This window comes from Epargyreus clarus, unplaced genomic scaffold (genome assembly GCF_041222505.1).
Source record: "Epargyreus clarus isolate Ecla_fem2 unplaced genomic scaffold, WU_Ecla_fem_2.2 ptg000004l, whole genome shotgun sequence".
Taxonomy (NCBI): Eukaryota; Metazoa; Arthropoda; class Insecta; order Lepidoptera; family Hesperiidae; genus Epargyreus; species Epargyreus clarus.
Genome location: NW_027332212.1, coordinates 5,665,917 through 5,677,653, shown reverse-complemented (window position 1 = coordinate 5,677,653; position 11,737 = coordinate 5,665,917). Strand labels below are relative to the sequence as shown.

General features: G+C 37.0%; 2 protein-coding genes across 2 annotated transcripts; both read right to left on the bottom strand.

The window, feature by feature from the left end:
• Positions 1 to 5: 5 nt before the first annotated feature.
• Positions 6 to 11,180, bottom strand: LOC140757327 (uncharacterized). Its single transcript, XM_073092990.1, has 16 exons — positions 11,049 to 11,180; positions 10,102 to 10,281; positions 9,353 to 9,718; positions 8,626 to 9,256; positions 8,239 to 8,372; positions 7,822 to 7,980; positions 7,556 to 7,734; positions 7,334 to 7,466; positions 7,129 to 7,243; positions 4,660 to 4,734; positions 4,452 to 4,579; positions 4,015 to 4,233; positions 2,835 to 3,039; positions 2,334 to 2,485; positions 1,370 to 1,579; positions 6 to 700 (listed from the first exon to the last, which is right to left on the bottom strand). The coding sequence occupies exons 1-16, from the start codon at positions 11,163 to 11,165 to the stop codon at positions 521 to 523; spliced, it is 3,183 nt and encodes a 1,060-aa protein (XP_072949091.1). The 5' UTR covers positions 11,166 to 11,180; the 3' UTR covers positions 6 to 520.
• Positions 5,277 to 7,073, bottom strand: LOC140757328 (arginine kinase). Its single transcript, XM_073092991.1, has one exon. The coding sequence runs from the start codon at positions 6,872 to 6,874 to the stop codon at positions 5,684 to 5,686; it is 1,191 nt and encodes a 396-aa protein (XP_072949092.1). The 5' UTR covers positions 6,875 to 7,073; the 3' UTR covers positions 5,277 to 5,683.
• Positions 11,181 to 11,737: the final 557 nt, after the last annotated feature.

The window sequence follows — 11,737 nt, the reverse complement described above, 5'->3', positions numbered from 1 at the left end:
TTTCTTAATAAACTACTTATTTTATAAGAATGATTATCGGGGTCCCTGCAAGTACAAAATTTCACACAAACTCCAAATATTTTAAACTAGTACCTACTTTAATGTATTCTGTTAAATTGCTTCGATTTTAATATAAATGTTGCAAATAAACTACATAATTAAACAAAGTGATTTTAGTGACGTGAAATAGTAATATTCTTAATTTAATTATACTAAGAAATTATTGGCGGTGACAGCCTAGTGGTTGATACTCTGCCTCACTCGAGAGGCCCTCTGCTTATTTAAAATTTACGTTGCGTTTTTAAAATTAATTGTCATTTGTTGTAACGGTGAAGGAAAAAGTCATGAGGAAAGCTATATGCCTGAATATTATTAAAAAACTCTCAAAATATGTGATTCGCACTTGGTTAGCGCGGTGGACTATGTTCTTAACCCTTCTCACTGTAAGAAGACCCGTGACAAAGAAATGATTAGTTTTTAAGTTCAGTTGGCATACATACATGGTATATGTTTAGCAATATTAACGATCGGATTCTTCCTCCTTTAATCGCAGTATGTCGGATTTATTCATGAAATAGTAAGAAGGTTGTCGACCCTTGAGATCTTTCAGGACTCTCTTAGCGCCCGCACGAATCAGTATCCTGCTTAGCGATTCTATTTTATCGACACCCATTGCGTAGTGCAGGGGAGAACGTTCCAGCTGTAAACACATACAAAATAATTAGAAAATGGTAATTATTTTTGTCGAATCACTACAAAAATGCGCGCTCATTTATAAATTACATTTTTGAAGACACATGTTTTCATGTGTCATAAAGCAGTGATATCCTAGTGGTTAAGAAAGTCTGACTCTTGACCGAGGGGTCCCAGGTTCAAATCCCAGACACGCACGCACCTCTACATATAAGTAAGATGAGATGTGACTACACTCCTATACATAGTATCGGGAGAGTTCATAATACTATGTACGGAATTTTTGTCATAAGGTCAGAGACAGTTAACCTGATGGCTGGTCCCTATGGCCATCTGTGTCAAAGTTTAATCTCTATATACTCGTAGAACAGGTTCTGCTTGAAGCCGATCACAGATGCACTGTCACTCTAGAAGTAAACTATGCATTTATCATGTGATGATCTTTAGCAAAGTTTCTGAGTTGGTACAACCAATTTTCGACAGATGGCGCCACTGCCAGTCCAATGAAGGTACACATTTTCAGTTATACGTATGTCATGTTATTTTTTGTTACCCGGGCGCGGGTAATATTAGTAGTTAATAACTAGTAAACTAGTAACTAGTAGTTAATAACAAGTAAACTAGTAACTAGTAAACTAGTAACGAGGTAATACTATAAGTTAATAAAGAAACTTACATTATCCCCAATTCGTAAGAGCTCCGGACAGGTTTCTGCTAAATGTGCAACGATGTCCTCATGCTCTGCTAACACTGCCACATGGAGAGAGGTTCTTCCATATGCGTTCTGGCCACACGCGAGGGTCTTACCACCCTCAGCTGCTACTGAGTCTTGAACTGACTGTAGATCCCCTCGTCGTATAGCATCGTGTAGAGATTCTCTTGATTCCTAAACATAAAAGTTATTTTTATTTATAAGCAGATTAATTGGAATTACTTTTCGTGTACTAAAAATTTTGGTCAGATATTGTTGCATCATTTCCTTGTAATAGTGTGAATTAATTTTCTTTCTGTGTGCTGTTTTTTTGCAATGCTACTGTTCTCTTAAGAAATTGAAATGTGAGATGGTATGCATATGTGCGAAATACGACTTAACTAAAAACTTTTACAAAATAGACTTAAGTCCCTAGTGCTCGTAGAGGTTTTAAGGGTTCGTGATTCGTGTTGCATAGAATATACAACGTTGCAAATACATTAAAAATCATTTGACCACGCGCTTAAAGTCTTTCGAAGAGTTGTGATTTTATTTCGGATTTATATGACAAGTAACTTTGGCTACAGTAGGCGAATAGCAGTGCTATAAAAACTATTTTAATATTTACAGTAATCTAAGTACTCATCTCACTCTCTCACATCTCATTAATTATAACTTGCTAAAACGATGAAGGAAAACATCGTGAGGAAACCTGCATACCTGAGAGATTACCTAAGAGATAAAAAAAATCTCAAAGGTATGTGAAGTCTACCAATACGCACTTGGTCAGCGCGGTGGACTATGGCCTAATCCTTCTCATTGTGAGAGGACACCCGTGCCCAGCAGTGGGACAATAATGGGTTGATGATGATGATGATGATGATGATGATGATGATGATGATGATGATGATGAAGTACTCATCTTTAAGTGTATACTTATGCAAGATACCTCGAATGCAGGTATTGATGCGAGCAAGTTGCTCATATCGCTGTCACCGCGTTGCGTCACCACATCAGTTATGGACACGCCCTCCTCGTCAGCCACGTCCAGTATGTGGTCGTAACCTTGCAGCAGGAGTTCCATGATCTTGTCAGTTTGACCTGGAATTTACCATGGTATCAAATTATGACTTATTTTTGCATTATAGTTTATTTTTAATTAATATCATTAAATTATTTTTTCGGGTAAATACGAGTATAAGTAGCATAAATGATACATGTGACGTTTTATTTAATATTTTCTTCGATTTCAGTATTTATGTAATATATTTTTTTAGCAAAATAGGTTTTTTTTTCATATATAACTGTTTTCGTTTGTGTTTAATCAATTCCTGTCTAAGATAGTAAGTATGGCTTTTACATCACAATTCACATTTTAAAAATATTAACAACATCGCAGCTGCTATGGAATTACAAAGATTCCACCTGTAAAGTGGTACATAAAAGTTACCTCTGGCAGCTAAGTGTAGCACCCATTTATCAATCTCCACAGTATTCTCCGGCACGTTGGCTTGTATGGATACGTCGCGAGCGGTGCGGTAGAGCTCGTCCCGGTAGCCGAAGCTGACGTCACTCTCCTGCAGCAGCTGGAACAGCGCGTTGTTGGTGTGCGCGCGAGCCGCTGCGAAGTGGAGCATGGACTGACCGTGCTCATCCTGTATGAATGAGACAAAATTTATGAAGGTGGTAGAACCCTTTGTAGTTCGACTCCCGCGGCACCACCGCCACACCTTCTGCCTCATAACAGCAGTGTTAAGCGCTGCTGTGTTCTGGTTTGAAGGGTGTGGTAAGGGAGACATACTTTTCCGAGGCGTTTCAGCTTAGTCCTCAGGGGTAGCGGCGCATCTGTGGCCGACCTTAGGTAGGAATATCTAATCCTATCTATAAAAAAAAATACGTTTCTAAAACTAAGTAGGCACATAGCTAGTTATAATTGACGATTGCAAAGAAAACTGTATAAAAATCCATTGTACTTTTAACCAAAGTATAACTAAGGTTATATTTCAAGTTCAGGAAGTTTAATCTACGTATAAATAGTCCGGCGATAAACTTATTCGCTATTTTCGTGACCTTTAAGCACATTATACACAACTCATTTAATGCTTGGTCAACGAACATGCAATTTTTATTATACTTAATACAGGCGCATAGCTCGCGTTGAATGGTAGGCTTTGGTACTTAAATGTTAAGGTCCCGATTTTATAAATTAATGTTTACGAAGTCACTTTGCAGTTATTTCATATTCTTAGGGTCATTTTGCCTGAGAATAAAATAGCATTAAGATAAACAGTATAGTACCTTATTCACTAGGTTTTTTTTAATAATAGGTACTTAGAGGCTGTGGTGTCACTACAGTCGAAACTTTATTTATTTCTATTTGTTTCTTAATGAATCGCACTTCAGAAACATGTCACGAATACTTCTTTCAGGAACTAAGTAAGGTGTTATATGGGCCAAATTGTATACCACTGGAAAATCTTTTGGTGCTGGTGGAATTTGCCCTGGTGTACGTGGCGTATGGCGTGGCGTGGGTTACGTACTAACGATTGCTGATTCTGCTGCCGTGCTGCCGCAGTTGAAACTTGGATGCTTCTTTAAGATCATTCAACTAGTTATTATGTGGAACTTACTCTATTAGCGCTGCTAAAGGCAGCCTCGGGTGCGTCAGGGCTGATATCAGCTTGGGGTTCCACGGTGATGACGTCGATGGGTCGGTGCGGTCGCGTGGCGGTGCGCGCGGCACTCCGCACACGATGCTCGCCCTCTATCTCTGGACTATCTATTGGTGCTGGTGGTGGTTGCTCGTTCTCAACTTCGAATGCCTCTTCCGTAATCAACGTGTTGGATTCCTGTTTATTAATATAATTATGAGAATAAATTGGTTGATCGGAAGTTCGTAAACTCCAGGTTACGTCAACTCCTTATAATGTATGAATGTTACAGCAGCAGCAATTTTAAACAAAGTGATAAGATACCCCAAATGTGTCATATAATTCTGAATGGTAGCAACGATAAACCTCTAAAGTACAAGTCCTGTGTTAATTTTATTCATAATTACATGAATTACCTGCGTTCCTAATCGAGGTTTCTCTTGATCGGGGAAGTTGTGCAGGAAACTTGCGAGGAAGGCGATTGGGTCTTTAGGTTTTACGTTAGCCACTTCGGTCAGACCTTTGATCAAAGGATCGCCGAGAGCTGCAAAAACAGTGTCTGTGTCACCCACGTTATCAGAATCCATCTCTCCAAATTTTATAAAGATATTATAAGACGCTTACACTTAGCGAGATATCTGCCCTCATCGGTGTGAAAGATGGGAATGTCCATATGGCCGTTGGACGCATGGTTGAGACCTGAAAGCGATCAATTATTCAATACGACGACCTTCGATAAGGCGGTGTGAGGTCGGTCCGGACATATGTGTATGTGAAAGTGTACACCTGCTGTGACCGTCTATAGAAGCGGAAACATGAAATAAAAACCCTATTAGCTACGTCATTCATAATTGACTCGGTCAGTTATTGATTTCCTTAACGGAAAGTAGGGAAACTGTATCATAACCAATTATATGCCGTGGTTGGTAAACAATTGTTAAAGTATTTATTGGTCGCGACGATTGACGACTGAATATGATCACGCCTAAAATGATGAGCTTATTTATAATATTTCTTCCGTGGCTCTGACCAGTGTTAGTTAAGTCATTGATTACTAAACTACTGTATTACTAAATTTGGAAGTTGATTATTGAATTGAATAAACACAGATAGACAAAAAAAAATCAAAATAAAATCGTTGAGTTTTAGGGAAATTCTACCGACGCAGTCTTCCGTATATTGGATCTTAAACATTTTTTATATTTCGAACACAAAAATAGACTTCTTAGGATATAAGTAACACATAAGGTACATAACTTCTAATAGGCACATATAGTTCATCTAATAGTGATCTAATGTTGGAAAGACAATAGCGGTGTACGTGCGCTAAAATGCGAAGCTTTACATAATTTTAAACTTAAAACTGCTCCGTGTACAAGCGTGAACCTTTGCAAACACGTCACTCCGATGAATTCACACGAACACGCGAACAATTTTGTGTACGACACGTTTAAACATAATTTTGTACTGACCTAATGTTTTTCGCCTGAATTTGTACCTTGTAGCTATTTCATTATTTTCTACTCGTATCTTCCAACACCGGTCTTTCCAACATTTGATACTTTATTAAACGAAATGAAGTGGTTTCCTAAATTAAACTTAATTATAATATTATTATAGCCTATACTAATTGATATACGGTGATTTACTAATGTTTGCTGGATCCTTCATCAGCCGAATTATCTAAATCAGCTAAACTGCTTCTTTTTCTCTTAAATATGTTGGTCAGCATTGTAGCTATGTGCGCTGAGTTTTGCAGCGATAGATCCTTTTCTAAATGTAACAAATTAGAAACAGCTGTAGCAAAATCATTAAAACAGTTTGTTTCTGTCACATTTAAACATTGATAATTGCTGACTCGCGCGATATTCGGACTTAATGTCTCACGGTACTGTAAGCCTCTCATAGCGCATAAATGTTTCATGTTCTCTGAATCTTTTGATAGCCCCGGGAAATTGACTATTAGACTAAAACGAATGCCAGCGCCCAAGAACGTAGGTCTACTAGACAAATGGCCAAGCTTGGCATCCCAAACAAAATCTAGTCTCCTATGAAGATATGTCATAATGTACGTTAATTTGCTGAACGTGAGACCTATTTCTCCGGGCGATTCGGTAGGCGTTGAAATGAGTATACGAAAATGATCATGAACGTTAATCCATATAGCTAAAGTTTTGTCATCGCTCACATAAACTCCACGGCCATAAGGCCAGTGTTTTCCATGTAAACGTGTGCAGTCGTCAATTTCATCTCTATCGCATAAAGCTATCAACAAGCCTGACGATGCTAACGCAGCACATATTTCAGATGGTTTTTCTAAAACTTCATTTAGTGTGTAATATGAGCCACTCTTTTGATCAGATTCCGGGTTCAGATGCTCAATAATTTTTGAAAATTCTTCTTGCATTAAAATGGTGGTCAAAATCCTTTCGATGCTTTCTAATTTGCCAATTTTTAAATTAAGTGGCAATTCGAAGCCCTCTAGATTTCTTGAACACTCTATGGTTCCTGATAAAACGAACTCATCATTTGGGTCAATATTCAATTCAACCAAAGGCTCCGAAGACAACACCGACGTTAATGTTGAGTTTCTTATGAAATCTGAGGAAGGATGGATGGGAAGTTCAGAGTTAACGTTTATATTATGTAAATCCTTGACGAGTGGCAACATGAACTCGCTAAAAACTTCATAAACATAATAATCAGGTGCTGTTACTCCACCGGGAAAGTCTTCTTCAACCGTTTGTATGACATTCCTGTTATCGGGCAATTTTTTTACAGCTGGCCATATAACATCGAACAGGTCATGATCTAGCTTTGTTATCCTGTGTTTTATCATATCGTATATTGGTCGTTTAAGGAATCTTCCTAATACGAGTGGAGGGGTAGCTTTATTAGACGATGCTGATAACGGAGCTCGAGATGGCCTGGCTGATGCCAGAAGGCGATAGCAGCGGTCCAGGGTATCTAATGCTTCCGGTATATCCAAAACTCGACGTGATGAAACACGATCCCTGGGTACTGTTCACACTAATGTTGTAATAATATTTTATTATAATTTAAAATAAAAAAACAAATATTAATTTTACATACCTTTATCCGATAGCATATTTTTTGCTGCTTCTTCGCTTATACCATAGTCCATTAACAATTGATTAAAAGGGAGCAAATGAGGATTCTTATAATAATCTTCAGCTGATCTTCCGTTCTAAAATTTAATTTATAGTTATAATATGTTTGCACATTCACGTAGTCTTTGAATACAAAAAGAAAACAGTGTTTAAATCAAGTTCCTTACATCGTCCAAGTCCTTAGAGTTTGCACCAAGTTGTTGCAATAGATTATAGTAGTGGCCATTGTCGGGCAACACAGCCGCATAGTGGAGAGCTGTTCTACCTTCAAAGTCAACTGCAGATAGAGTTTCAGGAAACCTAAATGTTTACATGAAATTAAAAATTGAATTGGCTGTACAATATATGGAAATTTACATGATGTTTCATAATGGAATTCTAAATAATACCTTCCCCCTAAATATTTTATGATATTTGTTTTTCCGAACACCGTAGCCACATGTAAAGGGGTGGCGCCGTTTGGTGATACCGGGTCACGAGCAATTGCAAATTTCCTCCTGTCTAAAGCAGCCTGAAGATCTCTAATATTACCTTCCTTTGCTGCCAGGTGAACTTTATTAATTTTTTGCTGCAATACAAAAGATGTTATGTAAACTAATTATATTGTCGTGATTTTAAAATTAAATAAGAGAAATACTGAGATAATAAAAATTACCATATATATCGGTACATTATCAAGAAATGCTTGTAATTCTGAATTCTCGGAACGCCTGCCAAGCAATCTGGAACCTTCGCCATTCAGAACTAATGTAGCTAACATTTCCATATTGGTGGTATTAATTAGCTCAGTTACTTCTGGATCAATTTCATTATCCTGTGCGATAGAATTGAAATAATGAATAAAGGAATCAACGTGTAATCAACAAAAACTAAAGTGAAAGGCATTCGCGGACTACGTTTGTTTCAACATATATCTAAGAAGCTAGCAACTCAATCTATGACATCAGTGTTGTAAGGTGTCTGTGAAACAGTGCTACTATGATGTTCCTAGACAAATAAACACCACAAAAGACTAATTAATTTTTTTATTACCTTGTAAGCTGCACAAATTGGCGTTATAAATTATACTCACTACAATCAATATGTCTCCTTGAACTGTTTCCCCTCTATGAGTCATACTTGCGTCTTGCGAGTCCTGTTCGGCTTCTCCGCTAATAATACCTTCGATAAGACTTTCTTGTGAGTTACGGCCGTGGTTGAGTTTTCCTTAATTAGCAAAAGAACCAAAAATATTGAACTAGTCAGGGACCCCTTATAATTTATTAACTATTTATAATCTATTAAGTTTGAATAGTTTCACGTATATGACCAGAAGAGATGTTTGTGTCACCTCTCTTGGACATACTGTTTTCATCAGTTGTAGGGTTGGTTTTATCATTATCGTCACTGTGTTCAGAATGACAATCTCCCTGTACTTGTACGTCATCATCGTCTTCATTGTGATCGCTATTGTAATTACCTTCATCTCCCGTTGCTTTAACTTCGCCCTCGTCTTCTTTCACATCCTCGTTCAAATTTTCTGTTTCATTAGTATCGTGACCATTTTGTTTATTATTTTCATCTGTAGTCTCAACTTCTTCCGAACTCTTTTCTATATCATGCTTATTTTCTTGGTCATCTGTACTTTCATCTTCTTTATTTTCATTATGATCTATTGGTGAATTCGGATCTTTTTCATCGGGTGGTTCTTGTGGTTCAGTCTCAAGATTTTCATTTTCTGCAGCTTCATCTGGGTGCTTTTCTTCATTTGGTTCATTACTGGTTTCTGTCTCATTTTCCTTATGATCTTCGGTACTTTCTTCATTTTTTTGGCTTTCGTTTTCATTATTTACTTCTTTATCGTTATCTGGTTCGTCTTGATTTTCTGTCACTGGTTCAGATGTTTCATCAACCTTTTCAGGTTCATTTTGTTCTGCTAACTCTGGCTTATCTGTTTCTTCAACGTGTTCTTTGTGTTCAGCATCATCAGGATTAGCATCATCTTCTGCATTTTCTACAGCAGCGGTATTATTTTCTTCATTTTCACTAGCTGCTTCTTCTTCTTGCTCATGTGTACCGTCATCAATTTCTTCAGTAGGTTCATGATGTTCCTAAAATACATAAAGTAAAAATTCATGCAAATGTTTATAAAGAAGCAACGCAAAACAACCATAACAACATTCCATGAACTATCATGCAGCTCTCACCTCACTCTCGTGAATATCTTTATCGGTAGTGTCTTCTACCTGAGGTTTCTCAGTGTCATCTAATTCTGGCAAATTACTTATGAGTTCATGTGTGCTACTTCCCTTCATGGCACTAGTATGATTTTCTAAACTGTCTGATACTGTACTGGTAGTTGTTTTCTTAGAGGAAATATTTTCATTTGAAGCTTTAATTTTCTTTCTTGATTTTTTATTTAAATCGGCTATAAATTCTGTACTGAGTAATTTCCAGTCCCAAGACGAAGGATAGACGCTTGATGGTGTTCTAGGCGCCTCAGGCAGGGTTTTTAACAAACTTTTGTCGATTTCTTGCGACCTATTAACGTAATACCCTGGTGTTTTGTTTTTCTAAAATGAATGGCATATACTTAATCACGACGTACTTAACATTTACAACATAATTTAAACAAAAAGTTGAGTTATAGTTTGTCTACTACAAAATAATAATAAATTTAGTAATATTATGAAGTCTACATAAAACTAGACAATAAATTCAATACGAAATTGTGTCATACCTGTCTCATGTTTAAAATATTGTATTTTAAATACTGTGTGACATGCACAAATCTTTAACGACAGTCATGCGTAGTGTAAAGATGAATACCGTTCCTTACATTTAAAATTATAGTTTTAATTTCAGCGCATTTCACGAGTTGAATAAATAAAAATGTATTAAGGAAAGAAGTTGTAGTTGTAGTGAGGTCAGCTATTATATTATGTAATCTACATACATTATCAACAACACTCTCATCGGCACCGGCGTCAACCAGAATATTATATGTGTGTTGCTCATCCTTGACTGTGGCTGCGTAGTGCAGGGGTGTTCGACCATCATTGTCCACGTCGTTAATCCCTTGAGGGTACTTTTCGATGATGTACTTCAGTATACTGCCATGGCCGAGACCCGCGGCCTGTATTTATTAGAAAAATATAGTACAATATATGTACGCTATGCCATATAAAATAAGTTTTTCGTTTCTTACGAAAATATATACTATATAATATTCATACCATTATGATTTAACTAATCATAATGGTATGATTATTATCATATCTCAAGCTGGGCAAAAGCAATTATTTTAAGAATTATTCGAGTGTTCATAAATTGTTGGTAATCCATGTACAATGTAACACATGTTAAATTTATGTAACCAAAATTTAACAGAAATGCTACTTAAACAGAAATGCTACTTAAACTTAAACTATATTTTGGCAAAGGGAGATCTCCCGCCGGGCTAGGTGATCATGCCCGGGGAGCGGCCGTGCTCCGACAGTCTCAGTTCGGAACTTGTATATATGCCATATACTTAGAATACTTCGATAGCGTGATTCAGAATACTCGTGGCGCCATCTCTTGACGAGTAGCGGGAGGTCGCCACATCACCCCCTGCTCAGACCGGAGGTCGATACCAGTTGATTTTTCGGTGTTCCGTACTTGTGAAATCTTCCATTACCTTGCCACCCGGACACTTTACGCATTGCTACATTACCTACACTGGTGACCCCGACGTGATTCCAGGTAACCTAATTACTAAGTTAGAACGTCTCAAATTAGACAACTTTGCTTTACGTGTATAATTATAACCAAAATACAACAGTGCCATCGCATCTGCTTAAGTTTACCTTAATAATAGTAATGTCATAATTGCACTTGAGCCTAAAATTTGTTGAAAAGTACCTTATGCATGACGGTCATATTATTGGTGTCCCTGCTGGAGAAAGCTTGAGGCGGGACCGGGTCTGCCGTCAGCTTCATGAAGCCTTCCAGGTCATTCTGAATCACGGCATTGTGCATGTCGCGGATTGTGTTCTGTAAAAAGAAAAGCTATTTAGAAAACCATTTTAGATATCAAAAATAACAACAATCACCATCGATGTATATAATTTATATGACGCCAGAAAAATAATCAATTTAAATATAAGCGAATTTAATAGGGCTATTTTCAAAATGCAATTCAAAGGCATATACATATGTATTATAGTTATTATATTGAAAATGCGGTGAAAGGTAATTCCTTATTTTAAGTTAATGCAAATTTTCCTAAAAGTTGCGATTTTCCACAGAAGGTCTAGTTAAATAATAGAATTAATGTTGAAATTCAACATTTAATTTTACAGCCAAATTAATAGCCTATTTTACCTTACCTTTAAGACTCATTTGTGATATATAGAACATACGAGTAAGAAATGTGTCAAGTTCATCAAAGCCTGAATTCAGCACTTTGATAATTGTAAACTATGAGCTAGAAAGAAATTCTTTTCATTTTACAAAGAGTTCACTAGTAGTTTTTGTAGATGTTCCGATAGAGCACGTTTGGTGAAAGAAGCCAAGCTCTTACGCGAAAGTGGATACGCGAAAGAATAACT